At 39.3% G+C, this 23,460-nt stretch overlaps 1 protein-coding gene across 1 annotated transcript in view; it reads right to left on the reverse strand.

Annotated features, from left to right (window-relative positions):
- Positions 1-23,460, reverse strand: part of PPFIBP2 (PPFIA binding protein 2) — a 76,879-nt gene that overhangs the window by 42,770 nt on the left and 10,649 nt on the right. The window contains exon 2 of the mRNA XM_066553064.1: positions 20,062-20,276. Coding sequence (XP_066409161.1) covers positions 20,062-20,276 — 215 coding nt within the window. The remainder of the gene's footprint in view (positions 1-20,061; positions 20,277-23,460) is intronic.

Here is a 23,460-nt window from a genome sequence, read left to right on the forward strand (position 1 = left end):
ATCTGTGGATTTCTTTAAGTTTAGAAGAGTCTCCTCAGTTCATCCTGCACACTGAAACATTGTGAGAAAAGGAGCTTCTTGCTCAGAGCATCAAAAGTAACCTGAGCCCCCAGAGGTTGATTTCCCAGCTCCACTGCAGGCACTGCATTTCTGCCAGGGAACATGACACTCGCCCTGGATTTTCAGCTCATACAGGAATCCAAGGAGCTCCCTTCCACTGCAGCTGTCTGCTCATTTATAGTTACTTGCACAATGGCACCAATAGAATTATAATCCTCCTTCCCCAGATGCCCTTTCTTTTTCAACTCAACATTTGTGAACAGATTTAAAAAAAAAAAATTAAATATATTTATAGCTTCTTAATCTATACTGAGGCCAACAGGCCCAAACCTAAAACAAATGCTGAAAATAAACATGGTGCTATTTGATTTGAGTTAACTAAAATCAAGAAACCAAATTTTTATCCAATCAAAAGACATTTTTCAAGCCATAAAATGCTGAACTAGATCTAAGTGTGGCAATAGATATAAGTGTGGCACCTTTGTAAGCTGAGAGAAAATGAGCACCCTTATCTCTGATTATTTTGAAAGAAATTGATAGGATCACAATGGCACCAACAAACAGGGGCTGAAAGATGTCTGAAGAGATCTTCTGGTTCACTATTCCATCCTAGGGCCAGTGAATATTTGCAATACTCTTGTTTTGTCTTCTTCTAAAGACCCCCAGGGATGGAACTCACAGCTTCTCCATCTACTTCTTCGCTACCCATCATGAGAGCATTTTTCTTCATGCTTAATCTGAATCATCTCTTCAACTTCATGGTTATCATACCACCATAAATTAAAAAATAGGTCCTTCCATTCACTTCAGAGATTTTTTACATATTTGAAGATTATGTCTACATCTCTAATTAGCAGGTCCCTCTTCATGCTGTGAAATAAAATACAAGTTTTTCTGTCTTTTCCTCAGAGATTAATTTTTCAATATTTGTTTTGTTGCTTTCTTTTGGTTCCTCTTCACCAACTATTTTGCAACTTCTTCTGAAATTAAAAACTTAAGAGGAGACATAGGACTCCAGCTGAAACTGGCTTGAGTGGTGAAACCTTTTCACAGACCCCTGGGCCATATTTATTTCCATATTAAACATACAGCGAAATTCATATATTTTCAGCCTAGGACCTATAACTTGCAGATCCTTTCAAAATGCTTTTATTTAGCTGCCAGCCCATTCTTCATTCTGCTTTTATTCTTTGTTTCTGCTTAAATGTATAACTTTGAGCAAGTCAGCACTGACTCGCATTCCATTATTGCGTTCCATATTACTTTTCCCGTGCATCTGGCTCTTATGTTTGAACCATGTCCTTTAGCATAGCTGCAAGGCCCTTAACTAGAATCACCTCTAAATTCAATAATCTTGGTCTTTTGTGCTTGTTTAAGGGGCCAACAGGAACGCTGAAAACAGAATGTGCAGGTGCTCACTCCACACCTCACTAACCAGCCCTCACCATAAAAAGATGAATGTGTTAACTCTACTCAAAATTTACTTTTGTCACAAGTTTTTGACCAAGTTTTAGGGATCAAGACCTCAGAGAAATGGCTCTAAATATGCAGGTGTGAGGTCAGCCAGAAAGGCCTCAGATAAGCACAGGAAGGTACAGTAGACAGAAAAATGACCTGCTAAATAAAAGTATCTGATTGAGCAGTTGTTTGAGCCTCGTGCCCCAAAGTAATTCTTTGTGGCACGCATAAAGACAAGATATAACAGTGTAACATGAACCAAGGCCATCTGTGGATGATTGGGGAGCATTCTGCAGTTGTGAGTGCCAGGACTGATAGGAAACTGAGCAGGATGTCACATGTATCAGCAGAAATTAAATACAGAACCCATGCCACAAAAGACATGAGACCACAGCTTGCTCTAAGAACTCCCAAACAATAAATGAACACTGGTCATGTGGTCACACACGTCTAAAAGGGTGAATTTGCAGGATTTCCTATGAAGTTGTTACTTCAGAAGATCCAGCATTAGAGACCAAAAATTGTTACCTGGGCTAGACAAATTGTAAGCCAAATATGTTAACTATGCCTCTTCCAATGAAAGAATGAGAGAGATTGCACAAAACATGTTAAAAAGTTTATGATAACAAAGTAGAAGGAGAGATATGCTAAGGCAAGGTTGCTAAAAATATGCTGAGAGCAGTACCACTGCAGATAAAAAATCAACTGCATGCCATAAATACTTTGCTTACAGGAATCGTAGAATTCTTAAGACTGGAAAAGAGTTTTAAGATTATCAAGTCCAAGCATCACCACCACCATTTTCACCATAAAACCATGTCCTCAAGTACCACATCTGCATATTTTTTAAACTCTTCCAGCAATGGTGTCTCCACCATTTCCCTGGGCAGTCTGCTCCCATGTTTTACAACCCTTTTTGTGATGAAATTTTTCCTAGCATCCAATCTGCACCTCTCATGGCACAACTTCAGCCATTTCTCTCATCCTGTCATGGCTGCCTGGGAGGAGAGGCTGATCCCCACCTGGCTCCACCCTCCTGTCAGGTAGTTTTAGAGAGTGATAAAGTCACTCCTGAGCCTCCTTTGCTCCAGGCTGAAGACTCCCAGGTCCCTCAACTGCTTCTCACAGGACTTTTTACCCTCTAGACCCTCCCAGCTCTGTTTCCCTTCTCTGGATCCACTCCAGGCCCTCAGTGTCCTTCCAGAGCTGAGGGACCCAGGCCTGGACACAGCACTCGAGGTGTGGCCTCACCAGTGCCCAGCACAGGGGGACAGCCACTGCCCTGCTCCTGCTGGGGACAATATTTCTGTGCAGCCCAGGTGCCACTGGCCTTTTTGGCCCCCTAGGCAGAGCCGTGTCATGTTCAGTCACTCTCAGCCATTACCCCCAGGTCCTTTTCTCTGCCCAGCCATTCTGTCCCCAGCCTGCAGTGCTCCACAGGGTTGTTGTGAGCCAAGGACAGCATCCAGAACCTGGCCTTGTTGAATCTCACACCATTGGCCTTGGCCCATCTCTCCAGCCTGTCCAGATCCCTCTGCAGGGCCTTCCTGCCCTCCAGCAGATCAACACTCCCACCCAGCTGGGTGTTATCTTTGTCCTTACTGTGTGTGCACTCCATCCCCTCATCTAGGTCATCAATAAAGGCACCAAACAGGGCTGGTTCCAACACTGATCCCTGGGGAACACCCCTGGTGACAGTCCCCAGCTGGATGTGGCACTGTCCACAACCACTCTGTGCCAGGACATCCAGCCAGGTTTTACCCACTAAAGAGTGACCTGTCCCAGCCATGGGAAGGCGGGAGCTGCAAAGAGTTTCTCGGAGCACCTGTATTACAGTCTCCTTAGAGATTTTGGATATACCTTACTGCCCATCAGATGGCAAGAGATATTAACATAAAAGTTTCCTGGAATAATTCCAAATAATCTGTAACTCCCAGTTCTAGAGAAAGAAAATAATGAGAAAAGAAAGCTTTCCTTTTTTTTTTTGCTTTATCTTCTTTGTTTTTATTTTCCAAATCTTCTCTTTGGAATATGCTCACTGATTTAATATGAAAATAATATTGGAAAGTTGCTGGGAAGGTCTAAGTATCACTTACATGATCCAGTCATTACTGAGTCCTCCTCAAAAAAAAACGGCTTGAATTTTCCTTCTCATGTGACACACAAAAAAATTCAGACTTTGGAGAACAATTCAATAGCTTTGATTTAAAATGGGGATAACCAGTAAATGTATCAAAGGATCTGGCAAGAAATGTTGGTCAGTTGATGTTCTCCTCAGGTGTGCCTTTTCAGCACCAAGAATCTCCAACACAGCTAATTTTAACCCTAACCCTTCCAACTCCTGAAGCGGTCAGCAAGCTGTGACTCAGAAATTTGTCACCAACACCATGGATCTCACCCTGGGCTGTGGAGCGGGGAGGAGCTGGGAATAGAAACCTGGCAGTCACTTAAAGTGGTGATTTGTGAGCTTTTTCAACAAGTCACCCGCCTCTGTGAGGAGACAGATTATGTCATAACCCTCCTCTCTTCCTCAGCCACATGGATCACCTTCAGCTCCACTGGTACTTGCATAGCATGCCTTTGGTAATGATAATACTTGTATTAATGGGGAAGATTAGGGACATGCTCGATGTGCTGCTTTTTGTTGTAGTTTAGAAGCTGAAAACAAGGAGTACTTGGACAGGATACCTGTGGTAATGATAATACTTGTATTGATGGAGTAGATTAGGGACATGCTCAATGTGCTGCTTTTTGTTGTAGTTTAGAAGCTGAAAACAAGGAATATGGCCAGCAGAGTCCAGGCAGTCAGCTTTACCACAAAGCAGCACCCAGCCCTCAGCACTGCATTCCAACACCAGAAAATGCACACTGCATTCTCTCCCCAACCTATTTGGAGTTGACAATATTTAGAAGTGCATGGTCTTTCCCCCTCTGTAGCACTCTTTTTGGTCACTAGAGTTACGGCCTGAGTCACAAGGAGTTGTATTATGATGAGTGATGAGTGAGCAGCTTACACAGTAAACTTTTATTTGCCTCTGACTGTTGAAGCAAAAATTTAATCTCTTGGCATGTTAGTGCTACCTCAGACACACACCCATCTCAATGGATGTGCATTCCCTCAATTACCTCAGAGGAGGAGGAGAGGGCTGGAACACAATTTCTGGATCTATAACTCTTGCCTTTCATCTGAAGGCAATTAGTAAATCAACAGCAGGATTTTTTATTTGCCATTGTTACTGGTTGCTTAAATGAAAGTAGCAGTCACTTGAAAAAAGCTGACAGCGCATAGTCTGAAACTAAGCAAAGGCAGAGCTAGGTAAATTTTGGTAGTCCTTAAACCAAATGAATTTTTAAACAAATATTTTTATTTTATCTGGATAATTTTTCTAAATACTTATTTTTTCCCTCCAGACAGTTATATGTCTTAAAAGAAAATATCCTTACAGAAGCCACAAGATTCACCTTCAATATCTTGAATTTAATAGCTACATCATGGTTTTGATCACTCCACCTCTTGCTGGTACAGGTTAAGAATCTCATCCAGAAAAAAAGAAAGGCATAATACCAATATACACCAATTTCAGGCCAGCCATCAGCTCTGTGCCACACAGCTTGAAGTGAATATTAGCATGTATGTTAATCATTTTGGGCTATAAATACATGTCTATGTACCAAAATATAGGTTGTATGGTGTTTATCTGGAATGGTGTCTTTTAATTAAGGTTGGGTGGAGAGATAAGAATAAAGCAACAGAATGACACAAAATTGTATGTCAACCCTCCAAGCCAAGCCCCAAGGGAGGACAAAAGAATATTTGTTAAAAACGAGACACTTCCAGGTTGTGGGGGTATCTCAAGTCCCTTAGTTTGCAAATGAAACTTTAAGAGATCCACACTCAGGCCCTGTGGAAGATCCCAGTATTAATTAGCTGCAAAACCCATTCCCCAGACTGCCCAGCACTGCTTTATGACTGTGCTGCTGGCCAAGCTGTGAATTTAAAAGCACAATGTTTATACACAAGGAACTTCCCCTGCCCTCCCTCTTTGGCTCTGTTCACATGCTCTCAGGTTTTCCTGCCCCCACTTTGTCCATCCCTCTGGCCACTCTTGGCCCGGCATTTCCACAGGTCATGTGGACACCAATAAAGTCCAGTGGAAAGAACTGGAGTGTGGTGACACATTATTTCAGTTTGATCTAAATAATATTTTTTCTCCTGCTGCTGTTGCAAGATGCCACTGTACACATTATGTTACAAGAATTTTGCTTAAAACCAGACCCTCCATTATAAGCATCTGAAAATAGCAGTTGTATCTGTTGTTTTGCCTGCCTGGGTCTTGTGATTTTGTTTTTTTTTTTTTTTGCTGCCCTAACCCAGTCCAAGCCACAGATACCACACAAATCCAGCCTAGCCAACCCCAGCAACATCAAAACCCATCTGGGTGTCTGAAGTGATTTCTGCTAATGATGAAATTTGAGCCAGCTCTGGCATACTTCACCAAGGCTTTATGGAAGCCTGCTGCAGTTATTCTCTGTTAAATGCCACATGTTACTCTGAAAGCAACTCACAATTTTATTATCAGCCAAAAAGCTGTTTATGATTGCAGGAACTGAAATCTTTATGTCCTGTAACAGTCAGTAACAGCAAGACCCTGTGAGACATTAGGATTCTTGGACAGGAGGATTGATCAAACAGCTTAGATTGTTTCAACTTTTTTGGTTTCTAAATCACTTGTCAAAGGAATTTGGGAGCAGACTGCTTAAAGTTCTGGGAACAATGCAAGATCACTTTCAGTCCTCCTCCTTTCCTCCCATGTGCTCACCCCTTTAAAGAGCTTGCAAGGAAAAGCAGCAGTATTGATATTCTCCTTTATGTACCTGACATAAAGGGAATAACATGCAGCAACAGCAGCAGCATTGTTAATTGTAAAACCTCATGCTCCATTTGAACACCATGTCCTTTCAGAGCACAGCCCTCAAGCTGATGGCAGCAGACCTCATTAACCTTTTTGTTAGCAAACATGTCTCCACAGAAATGAAATTTCTGGAAGCAGAAGTGGCAGACACACCGTATCCATAACCTCATTTAAATAGCAAATTAATATGTGAGCTCAAAATGCATGTTTTTAAAGAGGTAATTAGCTTTAACTGCACAGAGCACAGGTTAAACTAAGTATAATGTTACCAGCAGCTACTTCCTGTTGCCTCTTCACTATCCACTCACTTCCCATTTAATCCCCTCCACAAATGTGAAGTTTCCAGGATCTGATGCAAATATTTGGTAAATTAACTTCAGGACTCCTAAGCTCTTATTAAACACTGACACATCATTGATATTTTACACTTATTCAAGAAACTACCCAAAAGAAATGCTCCTAATCACATTTCACATTAGAATTGACAGATATTTTGTGTTTATACAGCTAATAAAAACCCAAGAGAGCATTTTTATTCGTGTGTGCATATATATAGACAGGCAAGAATTTGCAGGAAAAGTGCACACAGGGTAAAACAGAATTTAAATAAGGAGAGAATCTGCTTCTTTCATGACACACAAATGCATACTCTAATTTAAAAAACAGCCTATTCTGAGGGATCTAGTCATATCCCATTCATGGATTTTTCTAACACCAAGAAATAAATACTCAGATCATAAAAAAACCTAAAAGCTGACAAAAACAAAGTGATTTTTTCAACGTGATGAGAGAACTGTACAAACCTACTTTTAAAAAAGGAAAAAAAAGACAATTTCATGCAGTTAATCTATGCCTGGGCAGTTCATCAACAAAACTAACAAAATTAACAGCCTTGCCTTTAAAAAACCCCATCTTTTTAGCAGAGTAACAGGCACAGAAGAAAACCACCACCATTTTTACCCGAGACAAAGGCATCCCGAAAGGTCTCACACAGTTACCCCGATGAAGAATCACTTAAGTGGAGATCTGGTGCAGAAAACTTTTCCCTTTAAAACACAGCATGGTAAACAAGAGAGCCTCTCCTCTCTTTTGCTATATGTTGTTACCATGCAGGATTTGTTTTGTTGCACTGCAATCCCCGGAAGGCACGAGCACTTGCCAGAATCTATTGCCATTTGCTCAAAGTTTGATCCTAGAGTTTCATTTTTAAAGACAAAGACAGCTGATTTTCTCCCCCCTCCCTAAGCCTCCTCCTCCTACACCAAGGCACGTCTTTAATTCACCTCTCATGAAGAAACTCACACCATTTAAAGTCTGAGGCACTAAATGAGTTTCTTTTCGCCAAGCAGAGAATCCTCACTGAGATTTTGCTAAATGTGCACTTAGAAAGAGCAAACAAAGCCCAGCAAATTACTTACCCTCTTTAGCCACGTGAAGTGCTTGTAAATATCAATCTCACCATCCATGCTTTGGGCCCATCTCAGCAGTCACATTCCCAGGGTTAAAAGAAACTTTTGGAAGCAAGCGCTCTGCTTTGTTCTACAGGATGTAGCTGTGATTTCTTCCCCTTTCAACCCTCAACTTCTGAAATTTTCAGTGCCTGGTCATATTTTAAGCAGAATCCCCTGCTCCTGTCCCACAAGGCTTATCCCAAAGGCTTCTCACAGATGTATATATAACACACAACTGTATAAACTTCAGGCTCCCCCCCCAAACATCTGGTTTTTTTAAACAGCAGATCAGTTTGCAGCAAGAACAATACAAGCCTAAAAACTTTAAAAAGATAACTTGCTAAATGATCTTTAAAAAAGGATCTTTCAAGAACAGCATCAATCTGCAGGAACTGTTCCCCTTTAATGCTGAATAACAAGCTAAAAATTATTAAGCTGTCACTGAGAAACTATTCTCAAGTAGTGCTTTCTCTGGCTTTCTGTTTCAAGAGTGGCTGGAACTCATTACCAAAGACCCCCTATTTCCTGTCTCTGTTCTGCTCCCTGTTTATCGTAACACTACTCAGCCTTCTCAATTTATTTCAGGCTCAGACTAAACCTAAAAATAAGTTCTCCTCTTTGAATTACTTGCCTGTTCTCTCAAAAGACATTATAAAAGGGGAGGAATTCAAGGACAATCCTGTGAACAAGATAATGATCCCATAAATACTGCTATTGCCAAAGAGGCGATTTTCCATCCTAACAGAAGATGATGATACCCTTCCAAGATATTTGTTTGCTCCTGCTGAAGCTGAAATCTCACAGCATGGCAACTTTTCAAACTTGCAACACCAAGATAAATACGTGTGGAACGCAATGCTCTGGCAAGAAGGGAAGTTTAAAGCATTGCCTGTTATTGTGGTGTCCTCTAGTGCCTCCGCACAGCAGTTATCCATAACTCCTAATTTTTCCCAATAAAACTCCAGTTTCCAGTGTTGTTTCTCCCCCTAGTTCAAAGTGGCTTTGGCCTTAAACCAGGCAGCTGATTGTTACACACACAAGGACAACTGCTTGGGCAATGCCTCCTCAGACCCAAAGGCAGCTGCCCACACAGAACCTTTGTGATCATCTCAGAACATTTCCTTATCTCCTCACTGCCTTCAGCTCCTACACCCAGACTGACCCCTGGGCTTAGGGAGCCATCAACCAGCACTTGGGAAGAACCAGTGCCAAAGCTGCCTGTGGTAATAATGTTATACACAAAGGACTCAAAGTCTGAAGCTGTAGAAAGCCTTTCCTACAGGGACCAGCCTCACTCAGGCACCCACCCACATTCCAGACTGGGGAAGCCACATATATGTGACAAAATTTCTTCAAGGGGATGTGCATATTTCAACCATTCTTGGTCCTTTTGACCTGATGGAGCTCTTTTGAGAACCTCCTACAACACAAGGTAAGAGGGAAGGATATAAACCTGGACTTTCAGTTCCCTTCATATATTTATTATCTGTTCTTACCTAAAGTCACATGACAAGAAAAACATGACAATTTTTTCTGCCACTGCTGCAACTCTTCTAAAGGTGCTGGGATACCTAAAATCACCAGTAAGTGTGAGGACAAAAGACCTGCCTGTTTCCAAAAGCAATGCTACAAGACAGATCTGACTTGGGTTGCCCTGAGCATAGAATATATTTATTTTATGCTGTCTGAAAGTGGATGAGAGCAGTTATTCTTGAATAGCTAATACTATCTGGAAAAAAATCTTAATGCATCATGAACGGTGCATTTAAAAAAACCCCAAAAACTTAATAGAATACATTTCCCTGTGCATGACAGCTGATATGTCATGGCTGACAAACTGGAGACTGAATAGAGGTTGTCTTGACATAAAACAAGAATGTCCAACAGTATAAAGCATTTTTTTTCCCCAAAAAACCTTGTTATCTAATTATGGAGATTAGAAAATACATCCAACTTTATCTCACGGCTTGCATATCCCCTAATACCACCACTATGGTGCCTTAAAATTCCACATTTCATCCATTTCAAAGCATCGGCTCCAAGACTCCCATTTCAGTCTTATTCAGGGAAGAAGGAAATGCCTCTCTTAAAACACTCCACCACACTTTATCAGCTAATGATTGTGTTTTTAATTTTAAAAACTACAGAAAAGCTGTGTTACTGAACTACCTAGTGCCCCAGTGTGGCATCTGCATCCTTTTCCCCTCTGAAAACTATTAAAAATGACAACATACCTTACTTCTACCTTGTCGCTTGTGGAGATCATGAGAAGAAGCCTTAGTTTCTGTTAGTCATTCTTCCTGATTAGAAGGTAAGTGAATTTTCTGCATCTTATCAGCCAGAATGTTGACAGCATACATTCCAGACAGTCACATGATCTCTGGGAGCCTGTCACCTGCATTCTGAACTTTACATCCTGCTTGAGCTTTGGCCTGAAACTCTCAGAAACCAGCTGAATGCAAATCTATTGCCCCAGATTTGCTTAGAATGCTTTTCCATTTCACTGGGAAAGCGGGTTAGCTTCTCTAGGCAGTGGGAAAATAAGGAAAGCAAGTTGCACTCTCAGCATTGCTTCATCAGGTTCCCACTGCATTTTTTTCTTATTTTCAGGAAATTCAGGTCTGTGTGTAGCTCTTCACTCAGCACCAGTTTCTGGCTCAGTGGAGAGCTAAAAACAAAGACACAAAAGCTCCCCCACTTCCACTACAGAACCACCACCCTCAAGTGTTACCCCAGAGAGAGGCTGATCCAGTTTTTGCTCTCTTGCCCCATCAAATTGTTTGTTTTCTCCAGTGCTGTCCCCAAAAGTAAAAGAACACACACATTATGGCAATACAAATGCAATGTAAGGCAGTAAAATATTTTACTATGCCATACTTCCATAGAAAACTGCCAGACCTGATTGGACTAAAAACTCCATTTGCAGGACACCAAAGGAGCCAGCCCAAGAACTTTTAGCACTTTTACATTTTTGTGCTGATACACAACCAACAAAGCCCACTCAGCTAAGTGAGCCATTGCTTTTAGCCAGCATGTCAAACACTTCAAACAAGGCTTGCAGTCTCTTTTAAATAGCAAACAAACATGCTGCAAGAGCTTTGAAACTGCGAGCAAAAATGCTTTAAATGATCAGCCACACTTCTCATGTCCCTCCATTCCACTGTGAAGAGCCAAGAAAACACCCAGAAATCCTCTTAGAACTGTGGAGGGAAAGGCAGTGTCTGGTGTTTTTCCTCTTCTACCAACACTGAGCTGAAGAAGCACAGAGCTGTTTGCTTTTTCACCACTTTTCCTCCTCTTTCTCCCACCCAGCTAGGGTCCTATGGACACAAAAAATTATATTTAGTAGCACTGTTTTAGCAATTTTACATTTTATTTGTGATAAAATGTAGGTTTTGGTGCAGCCCAAATGCAAATGGTCAATCTTCTTCTTCTATTGTCTCTGAATCTCCTGGGAGATTAAAGGGCAAAGGAATTGGAGGAGTCAGAGCAGTCCTCCAGGTCTTCCTTTTCATCAATAACTTCTAGATTGTTCTAGTTTCAAATTTCAAATCCCATCAGCCCCTGAAAACACTTAAAGAACTTACACTTGCTCCCTTAGGCCAAGAAATGAAGTGTCCAGGTTTGCATCCTCCCAGCCTCGTCAGGGGAGCCCAGTGAGGATGGCCATGCTACAAAAATTTACTAATTCCCAAGAATTATTATGTTGATTGTTAATAACGGATTTGATATTATTAAATTAATAATATTAATACTATTAAATTAATTATTATTATTAAGCAATAGATGAATTAATTGTTATATTAATTAACAAAATTATTATTTAGGTAATATTAGTAATTAAATTAATATAATAGTAATAATGATGATAATGGTGATAATGATAATAATCAACTTTTCCTTCATCTCTTCCTCTGCATATGTTTTTTTAAAATTTTGTTTTTCCCCCCAGTGCTAGTGTCTGGGCTGCTTTGGAAACAAAGGAATTATGACCAGATTTTAAATGGGAAAATGTTTTTAGTGTACCAATTTACACGTGTTATTCTCATGGTGCAGAAAAATGTGAGGGCTTCTGAGTGAAAAAAGAAAGAGAAAATGTGGGAATACTTATGTATAGAGAAACTCAGGCCATTTGTGTTGAAGACAATGGAGGAAGAAATCCCTTTTTCATGGCAAAAATGGCTTCAGGAATCTAGATGAAGTATTTCCAGCAAGAAAATTTGTCTTAGAGTATTAATTGTGACTGACTGATAATTCTACGTGACAGAGAAAGGAGAAACTCTCCGAACAAAATTAAATAAATACACTGCATTCTGTAGATGAGCATGCTTGCTTTGCTTATGCTTGTGATAATTAAAAAAAATAAATAGTATCCTGGGAAACAGACAAGAAATAACATTTTGCAGATGCACAAACAAATAATCCTTTCCCAGCATCAGACACACTCAATCCTAAGGCCTTAACTTGTTGATGAAAATCAAGAATCAGACTTGGCTCAGGGTTAGACAGGCTTAGATGGCCATTGGTTAACCCTCAACATGCTGGTGACTCCTGCAGCAGGTGCTGCCATCCCTGCAGCCATTCCCAGGTCACCTGTCCCCAGCACTGCCCTGTCCCCTCTGGTCACTGCTGGAGCGATGCGCAGCTCCTGGCTGGCACAGAGGATGGATTTCAGCTTCTGAGATGAAGTTACTGCCTGTTAACTCACCCACAGACATTTGCACATTCTTGGCAGTTTCACATGTTCCTCACCATGTGCTGAAATGCTTTGTCCAGCCCAAGCTCTATAAGAGCTGAGCCTTTTTTTTAAATGTAAGAAACCTGATTTCTCTGTTTTCACACAAAATCTAAAAAATATTTCCTACTTAACAGAGCATCAACATCACTATGAGCACTTCCCCAGTTATTTGCAGAGTACACTGGTGTGTAAAGAGAATAATTAAAGATATTTATTTTCATCCTACCACGAAACACATTACAATAAGTCAGGTTTAGTTTCCTGTCTCAAATACTTCAAAGCACTGCTGAAACTACTAAAGCTGCAACAAATGAGGATGTGAGACACTTGAAACAGGATATTTAGAAAATATTTGCACACACACGAATACAATACCAGGTAGCAGTTTGCCTCTCCTCTCTATGATACACATCAGATTTTTCTTTTCTAAATTTCAGAATGGAAAGAATAGCAAAAAAATGCCCCAAAATAGAATAAACGGCAGATACACCTTTAAAAGTCCTTATTTCCGATAAGGAATAGACAAATATTCTTTTCCTTTTTTTTTCTCAAGCATTTCTTTACTGAGGAGAATTAAGCCTGTTGTTTCCAACTTCTGGAAAAGAACAGGATGCCAAAATGTTTAGAAAATTTGTCCAAAATAATATGGGTTTTTCCCATTTTTGAATGGTCACAAAAGCTGAAAAAATATTTAGTTTCGTGTTATTAGCATCACTAATCCAAAAAAGACTGAAATAACTTTGTTGTGGATACAATATTGCTGTTTGTCATAACTAATAAAATTTAGCAAGTTTTAATAGGTCAACCTATCCATCCAAATTGTGTGAAATGTAAATAGGGTTTATAAAGATAAATACTTCAAAGCTATGCCCTTCTTCTATTAGACAAATAATGCTTCCAAATCAAGAGGGACTTTTTTAAATTAAATTTTGTCTCTAGACCTTTTCTGTCAACACCATTGTTTAAGGAAACAATTCCCCCTTATCAATCCCTCTGTTAATTACTTTATGAAAAACATTTTCCAATGTTTCCTGTAGCCCCACTTGAAAAATGCATTTATACCCCAGTGTTTGTTAAATGAATACAGTGTTTAACATTAAATCAGTGAAAAGTGTGCAGCTGGCGATGGTAGTGAGAGATCAGAAGGTGAGATGGAAAAGTGACTCCATGCATAGCATCAGACACAAAAGGAAAGATGAATTAATGGGATATTCAGTCACTTAGTGCAAAGGAAGGCACTGAAGCCAAGAGCTGAATGAGACTTGTACAAAAGCAACTGAATAAAGTGTATTTTTGAAGGATAACTTACAATTTCTGTACAAAATCATGGCTTCATACAGAGTATTTCACTGACAGCATCAAGGTGTGGATAGGCCACGTAGCTGAGGATTGCACTTGAGGGCAAACTTCATAGATGTCAGTAGAGTACCTTGAAATCTTGGAAAGCTAACATAAAATACAGTTATTTTATAATATTTATGATATTCCTGTTATAGCAGAAATATCACCTGTCTTCCATGAGTACTCAGCCTCAGGCCATAACTCAATCCTGTTTAAGCACTTCTGCTCACTGTAGTTTAGGGTGGCTCTGTTAAATATTACTGATCCTTACAAGGGTGAAAGAAAATGACATTTTAAAGAAAGACATCTAAATCAGTCCTATCCACTGCAAAACTCTTTTAAACTTCTATCAGTTCTTCATGCAGAGGAGACCTTACTGCTTCTGAGAGCTGTTGCAGTGAGCAGTCAGTCAGAGGCGATGGGGTTGGTTCCCAGACAAAGTAACCACAGAACTTTGGAAAAATGAGGTCTGGTTTAGAAAAGTTCCATGCAAGCTCTGTGCACCAGCAGTACCACTGTCTCCAAGGCATTCTCTGGTTTTCCTAAATGGCTGAACCCATGGAGGGCACCTCTCTGCTGGCTCTGGTGTCCTGTGAATTGCTCTGAAGCCCCTGGGGAGCCCCTGAGAGGGGCAGATTTTCCAGTTCAGGCCTTCCTTGCATCATCAGTTCACTGAGAGGGAGGACTGGAATATTCAGCTTTCAGCTCTGAGTCCTTCTCAGAAAACAGAACCCATATAGTGTTTCAAGCTGGCAAAAATAAACATGAATGCTTATGGAATGACTGCTTTTCTACACTGTCCCAAGCAGGCTCTGCTGCTCCCTTTACAATCCAACATGTGTTGATATCCCTTGGCAGTGGGGAGATGCAGCTATAAATATCTACATCAGGACTCCCCAGCAGTTGAGTTCTGCAGTCAGATCTCCCAGAAGATAAATGACTTTAACTGGTGTTTCTCAGAATACATTCCCTTCCCACTCAGCTGTTGCTGAAAAATGCTATTGATATTGACTTTTATAAAAGCCTGTTTTCAAGTCCCTGGAAGTGCCCTGAATTCAGTCATTTTCTGCCTCTCCTCTGGATGGGTAATCCTGTGAAATGAATCTTGGACAAAAGTGAAATAGAGAGGCCAGTGATTAGGTTTCAGCACTTTAACACATGCTTAAAATAAAACTTTGAAGTGACTTCCAAACTCCACAAGCTTCATCCAGTCAGAATTCTGAACTGTGCTTTACTGTTTTCACTCAAGTCTTTGTTAAGATACTGGGGAAAAATATTCCTTGATTTTAACCCACAGTGGAAACAATCTCTTTTGAACATTAATTATGAGCTATTAGCAACCAAGACTGTAAAGAATTTATGCTGTTTCTTGCTAAAAAGTCTCTGGTTTTACCACTAAAGAACAGATCCTCAAAAGAAACAAAGCACAGCACATATCATAAGGCAAACCACATATCATAAGGCAATTAAAAATTGCCTCTACCACATGTTCCTCTACTATTTCTTCTGCTCTTCTCTCCATTTCCTCAAACTGAGAATATTTAGAAATATTTTCAGAGTCAGGCTTCCACAAAACCTTTGAATAATCAGGAAAATACTAATGAGTTTTCAAGAATTGGCTTTCTAAGGCTCATTCGATAAAGCTACATGATGGAGTGGTTTGCTTTAAGTATAGATGTTCCACTAGGAGGAAGATCATGTTTTGCAATCCTGAAAATGAGGCTTAAGGCCCATTGTGAGAACACAAGTGTTCCTCTTTACTCAAAAAAGGATTGCATAAAGGTGGATAGCATAAAACCCAGAATGAACGTGTGGAAATTCATTTAGAGTTATGAAATTGTAACTAAATACATCCTCTCGTAGCTCACAAAGCCAAATTGTCACTGCAGCAGTTAATTTTTAATGCTGAAATTATTATCTGCTTTGTGACAGGTCACATGGTCACTGGCAATACTGAAATATTTAACAAGAAACATAGATACTATCGACAAATTTGTTTTGTACAAACTCTCCCAGATAATCCCTAGGTCTTTGTGTTGTTTTTAAGGCCAAAGAATTTACAATCATTAAGCCATGTTAAAACACTTCAGACATTCTCTTCAAGGTAAAAGTTTTTAATAGAATTCTTAAGTACTTAAAAGTCTATAATTAATTAAATTTTCTGCCATTTTAGGAATGCCAAAAGATTTGTGCAACTACAGCAACTATAAAATGCTCATTCCATGAGACACAGAATCTTTCTAAATTCAGTGTTAACTTTGTCAAACCTATTTCATCTATCTCAAAGCAGGGACAGAACAGTTACTGTGTCCAGTTATTCTGTAAACTCAGAAATCTGAATTGTTCATAGATCCCAGACCACAGAAACAGGAAGGAAAAAAAGGCCTTTTAAGAAAGAACACCTTTAGTTCAACAGATGCTGTGCCTTGATCTTAGAGGAAACACCAAATCACTCTTGGCTACATAAGAAAAAGGAATTCAGCAACTGCTCTCCAAAGAGTTAACAGGAAAGGTAATATCAGGTATGAAACATGAGGCCTAAAGTTTTCCTATTCTAGACATCTCTAAATTTTTCCACATCTTTGGTATTCACACCTAGAGCAGACCGGACAAAGAATAATAAAGTTACCACTGATTTAAAAAAAATAGAATAAAAATTAAATTAATCTGAAACATCACTTAGTGACATTTGATGCCTGATAAATTCCAGAGTTTGGTGCTATGGACCTGAAGGCAGGTGAGACCAGGTGTAGTACCTATAAACAGCAAAGAAACTTCCTGACTTGATCAGCAATAAACCCATGGGCTTCAAAGCTGGCCGAGGGCAAAACTCCACTGCCTTTATTTATTTATTTGGAGGTATAGTTCAGCACATTAAGTGGCAATTCCCAAAGCTGCAAAGCTACTTGAGTTATGAGTCCAAGGGGCAATTTTCTGCAGAGGTTATTTTCCCCATGCAGGTACAACTGATCTCTGGGTTCTGGATGTTACCCCAATAAAAACAGCACAAAGAATATCCAGCCACTTCCTGCCCTCTGAGCTGCAATCCCAAATCCTGCTGTGTGACAAACATAACAGGGACACCCACCCTGGGCCTCAGAGGGCTCTCAGGGCTGCTTTAGGTTGTGAAGATTGCTAATGAAGAAGGAGCACACCAGACAACCACTGGGACTTTTATCCTGTAATTTACTTAAACCCAAATGCTGGCAGTCAAATGCTGCTGTTTGATAACATCCAGCAGGAATGAGCCTCCAGTCCTCCTTCTGACCTCCCTTTCTGTGGTTTCCCAGCAAAGCAACACAAGGCAGTGGCAAAACACACATTCAAATTATTTTCATTAGGCAGATTGTATTCTTGATTAGCCATGGCAGCTGAAATGATTTTTGATACAATTTTCGACCACACACTGAAGTGAAGGAGAACAACACACTTCTCTTGAAAGAAGCATACTTATCTGCTTTTAAAAACATGGAATGGCTTTTTGTATCTTTAGTTTCTAATGTGTGCCTAATCAGGATACGTTGGGAATATTTTTGGTGCCCGTTTGGGTAAAAGGTTAGAAAATGAGTAATTGCTGTAGTCTCTGAAGCTATTCAGTGACATGCTAGAGCAGCTCTCCAGCTGCAAAGGAAGGTGCATGGACCCCAAAAATAAATAGATGTGGAATTAATCACTCACAAAAGAGAATCCCTCTCTGTTTACAGCTGTTATTTAACCTGTAACAGCTCAAAACAATAAAATCTCAAAGGAATTGTTTCACCATCCACTGTTTGCTGCATACATTTCACATACAAAGTTGGTTGCAATTCAAAGTACTGCTACTGATATTAAGCAATCTTTTATGTAACTTTTCAGTTGAATACAACAATTAAAATACACTCCAGTTATTAGCCTACACTTTAGGCAGAATGCTTAGAAGAGACAGTGGAGAATGTGCCACATCTGAGTGGGTGTTTTTTTTATGATACTGCAGCATTTCATAGAGTTAATGATCATCAGACTGTCTTTGAGGCTCCCAGTGTGAATGGATTCACTGAGATGCAGAAATCTCATTCTTTAGAACTCACTACCTCAGCTATCCTGGCATATGACACATATTAAGTGCCATGTTTCATAGCTCTGGGCTGGAATGAAGGAAATTTCAGTGTGGGACACAACTATGAAATACATCTTTCATTACATTTAATGAGCTGAATTTTATCAGTTTTCTTCCACAGAAATCATGTATGCTAGCAAATTTTATTTGCAGTTAAAAATAATTCAAGAAAGGTCTTCAAATCCATAAGATTACTATCCATTTTCAATTAACACTCACAGCAGCTGTGCACTACCCTCCCTCGATGCAGAACAGTGCAGAATATTTTAAAACCAGTTATCTCTCCATGCTGCACTAGAGATACTCCAAACAACACCTTCCCTGTTTTCTTGGTTCTGCATCCAGACTGCCCAATTGCTTTGTCAAATGAATACTACTCTTGATACAGGTCCAGTTTTACTGTGAACAACACTGAAAATCTGGCTTTTATGCACTAAACTCATCTCTTAGCTATCATAAAGATTAGAAAAATAATTAAAATTTCTGCTGAGGCAAGCATTCGGTAAGAGCTGGCCTAAGGATATCTAAATCCAAAATCTAACACTGTACATGCAAATTAAACATTGCCTACACCTTTAGCTTTCAAAACTGGGACCAAATTCTCATTCCTTTCTCTCATATGGGCCCAAACAGGATTTTCCTGTACTCTGTGAAGAATGCCAGGGAGCAAGCAGATGACAAGCTCAAACAAACAAAACAAACTGGGGTTACATCCAGCACTGACAGCCCCAGCAGATCAGAAACACCAAACCAGGGGCCACAGGCAAGGTTCCATGAAAGTCATATGCACTGACAAAGCCAGAAGGAAAACCATTAATCCAGGAAAATTTCTGGAGCTGGGGAAGACACAGGTAGGTTTTACTCATGAGGATCCCACCAGTCCCTGGCAGTGGGAGGTTTGGGGAAGAGGAATCTTGTGTTTCTCTTCCTTTACACCCAGGGAATCTCCTCTTCTGAGGTCCGTCTCAGGACCTGCTCCTCACCTGGAAAACCTCAGCCTTTTCCGTGCAGTCAGATGTTTATTCCCCATCTATCCCAAGAGGAATGTCTCCCCTTTACAATCAAAGACTTTCCTGCATTTCCTGCATCCTAAGACTGTAGGTCCTAGGACACAGAAATAACTTCTGCACCTAAAGTAGCTTTTATCCAAACTGCTAATGGATCATTTAATGCTAATATTATTCCCCATGTCAACCAGTTTTTGAACAAAGATGATACTTGGTCTCTCATTTAATGAATGATTAATTTTACTCATAGCTCTTGGGAAAATTGAAATAATACTAACCAGGTTTTCTTCTTTTATTCATATTTATACCAGTCCCTGGCAGTGGCAGGTTTGGAGAAGGGGAATCTTGTGTTTCTCTTCCTTTACACCCAGTGAGTCTCTTCTTTTCAGGTCTATCTCTTCACCTGGTAAACCTGGTTTTTCCAGTGTAGCCAGAGGTTTATTCCCCATCTATCCCAAGAGGAATGTCTCCCCTTCAGAATCAAAGGCTTTCCTGCATTTACCCCCCCCTGCTCTGGACATTTGTAATACTGATAACCAAGGCAATGCAGCAAGGAAAAGGAAATGAGGATCATCCTGTCTGGATCTGTCCCTTCAACAGACAATGCCACTCTATTCTAAACTGACAGTTTACAAGTTAGAAGTTTTGTAAATAGTTATAAATTTTTTATCTCCAGCAAGAAGATAAAGCAAACAAAATATATATTAAAAAAAAAAACCAGCCACAGAAAAGGCAACTTTTTTGTACTTCATTTTTACTATCTCTTCTCTCCCCAAAGGACAAAATAAGGTCTTTTATCAACTTCTTCTACTCCTATATCTGCATTGCTTTAGAAATCAGTACATAAAGCAGTGATATCCTCAGCTGTTATTGCTCACCACCCTCTGCAGTTGTCTAAGTGTGCAGATATCATTTTTTATGGAGATTATTTAAGCATGGAAATACTTGACCCAACCCTGTTTGCAGGCAAAATGGAAAAGCTCCAATAAAAACTCACCAGGTTCTCCTCAAACCACTCTCGCAGACACAGTGCTGTGGCCCCTGGGATTTGGTTCCTCAGAGCTTCTTTCTCCTGAGGGTCCTCCAGCATCTCCAGGGCCATCTTCAGATCTTCCAGGAGGTGCAAAATTTGAAATGTGCCCAGGTACACTGATGGAGCAGGTGACACAATATCATAGCCACCATTAGCATACTCTGTGGCTGACTTTGTGCCTAAAGAAAAACAAAGTGAGGAGAGACAATAATGTCATATAATTTCTTTGGAGGTGGCAAATTAATTTTATACCTACCTTTGTAGGTACTGCACACTACAATATATGGACTTGAGAATTACAAGTTTCACTCCAGGCTGAAAACCTTCATTTCAGGCTTAGAAATACCTGAAATAGTCTCTAGAGAAATCATGAAATCTGGAGAACCAAATGCAAGAGGTTTGTACATGCATATCAAAAAAGATTTTTGACCTAGATCACGTTTGCAATGTCCAAATTATAAATCCCAAAACTTATCCCAAATCACCTGTAGTTTTCCACAGTTGCCATGAGATGTCACTAACTTCTCAGCTACACCACTGAAAGTCCCCACACTGCAAATGAATGACTGATGCAGTTCTCTGACAAGAAACTGGGATCTAAATACATCATGTTACCAGATCTAGAAAAACACAAATGACCATGAGCAGGTTTAGAACTCTCCTACAGAGAACAACACCCAAAAAGGTAGCAATAAAAATAGCAAATGAAACTTTTCTAGCTTTATAAATTACAAAAAGCTCTTTAAATTGCATTGTCTCTCTCCTTCCAGTCCTCCAACACCAATATTATTTTTCTCAAAAATAATAGGCACAAAAAACCATAATTCAATTATGGAAGTATTATAAATTTTACAAATTCTAATATCTCCAAAACTTATTTTCTTAGTACCCTGGGTGTTTCAATGAGATGCACAGTAAAATAAATTCTCTTTTCTCAGTCCTGAATTTCAGACCTTAATTTAATTTAATATGCCTCTGTATCTTTAAGAAGCAGTCAGGTAGAAAATATCTATTTGCTCTACTTTTAAACTTTTTATTTACAATTCATTGCCTCATGTATATAATAGATTGTACACATGTCTTCACTCATGTTCTCTCTAGCATAAAAAAAATCACAATTTCCCTTCTTATTTGATGTAATGGGAGATTTTTTTTAGGTTTTTGATCATTCACATTGTACTGGCTCCACATAGCATTTAGTATTCATTAGAAGACTACATAATTGATGCACACAAAGGGATTTTAATAATCTCCTTGCTGTTATTCTTTTTACTCCTGTGTTCTACATAGTTTATGTGTTAGTAACGAAGGGAACAAAAAAATCTTTGACAATGACCTTCTAAATTTATTTTTCCCCTGAGCAGATGTATCTAATGTGATGTAAAAAAGTATAAGGAATTCAGATTTTCTTCTTGAATGCACAGTACCTCACATTACTCAGTGTTAGTTTGCCTGCTGTGGTCATTTATCTACCATGATCTGGGCACTGCAAACTATGTTTGAACCCAGTGTTTTATTTTACCTGCAGCCTGATACACATCTCATGAATACACCAACACTGGAGGTCCTAGGACACAGAAACAACTAAAGTAGCTTTTAATCAAACTGCTAATTGATAATTTAATGCTAATATTATTCTCCATGTCAACCAGTTTTTGAACAAAGACAATACTTGGTCTCTCATTTAATGAATGATTAATTTTACTCACAGTTTTTTGGGAAAATTAAAACAGTATTAACCAGGTTTTCTTCAAAAACTCTTTCAATCACCCAAAGTAGTTTGTCATGTCTTTGCAAAAAAATTTGTGGCTTGAATTCCACCATACAATCCATGTGGGGGTTTTTTTTGACCATTTTAAATAATGAAAAGCCCTTCCTGGAAATTTTTCAAGGCTCTGTAGCAGGACTTTTTTTATTTTGGTAAAGCAACAGTCATTTTCACTACTGGAGCATTTAATATTACCTTAATCTCTTTTCTGACTCAGAATATTCTGTTCGATCCTGTTGACCTCTGCTGCTTATGAGTTTATTTTAATACCTCAAGTGCAAGATCTCATCTTAATTTCTGGCCAAGACCATGTGCAAGATAAAGTTTCTTCAATATCCGGTGCTCCAGGGCTGCCACAGGAGACAACCTCACCCTGTAAACCAGCCTTGGCTTCCTGAATTACTTCCTTTTCAGGGGAGGATCAACTGTCTGCTCTGCAGGACTTGTGTTCTCTAACCCCCAAATGACATTTTCTTATGTATTTCTATGCTCTCAGCTACTCAGGCCAGCTTGTTTCTGTACCTTCCTAATGCAGATCAATATTAAACTATTAAATTAAAAATAGCAGATTTCCAAATTGAGTAAGGGGCCATTTGGATCATATAACCAATGTCATCTTTTCATTCAGCCAGAGAGGTTTGTTCCATTCTGAGAGATGCACACACAAACTGATAACATGACCCTGACTTCTTAAGTAGCATTGATTCCTTGGTTATTGTGCCATTTCTCACTCTTTTGGGAAACTCCATGCCAATATTTCCTTTTTGCTTAGCAAGCACTTTTCACCCTAGAAAATCAGACAGGATTCAAAGCTATTTCAAAATCAGCTGTGGTGGCTACCCTTCCAATGAACTGGCAATTCAGAATATTTATGGAATGGGAGAAATTGAAAGGAGCATTCTGCTATAGATTTTTTCAAGCTAGTTTTATGAATATTTTTTATTTATAGACAAGAGAAAAAAACAAAACTCCACCCAATCCAAACAAAACCACATAAACTTACAGACCCACAACAAATACTTCAGGTGTGAAAAAAAAAAGCCAAGCTAAATACAATTTATAACAGCTGTTCAGGAGTTCAGTTGATTGTACTAAGTAGATTATATAGTCAAATAAACACCACCATCAAATGTACCACTGTGACTTCCTCCAGGACAGTATTGGTAACACCTTTGTTCACCAGCCCAAGTGACTCACTGTGTATCACCTCTTGCCTCAATCCTTGCATTATCATAGCTACAACACTCCTGGCAGCATCTGCTTTCCACAGCAAACAATCCCAGGTGATGCAGGAAAATTCAGTTGATATTATATAATTTCAGTGATATTATATTAATTATATTATAATAATTACATATTAACTTTATATATTATGTGATATTAGTGATATTATATTAATTATATTATGTTAATTATATTATAATTGTATAATGTCAGTGATATTCACACATTTCATCATGCCTTCATTTGATTTGCCTCTACCAAAATACCAGGGAAAACAACATGTACACACAGGGACTGCCATGTTTAAGAAACTGATTTTATAAAGGATAAAATTTCTAAAGTGCTGGAGCACAGGCAGAGCCAGCCAGGAA

This window comes from Molothrus aeneus, chromosome 6 (genome assembly GCF_037042795.1).
Source record: "Molothrus aeneus isolate 106 chromosome 6, BPBGC_Maene_1.0, whole genome shotgun sequence".
Taxonomy (NCBI): domain Eukaryota; kingdom Metazoa; phylum Chordata; class Aves; order Passeriformes; family Icteridae; genus Molothrus; species Molothrus aeneus.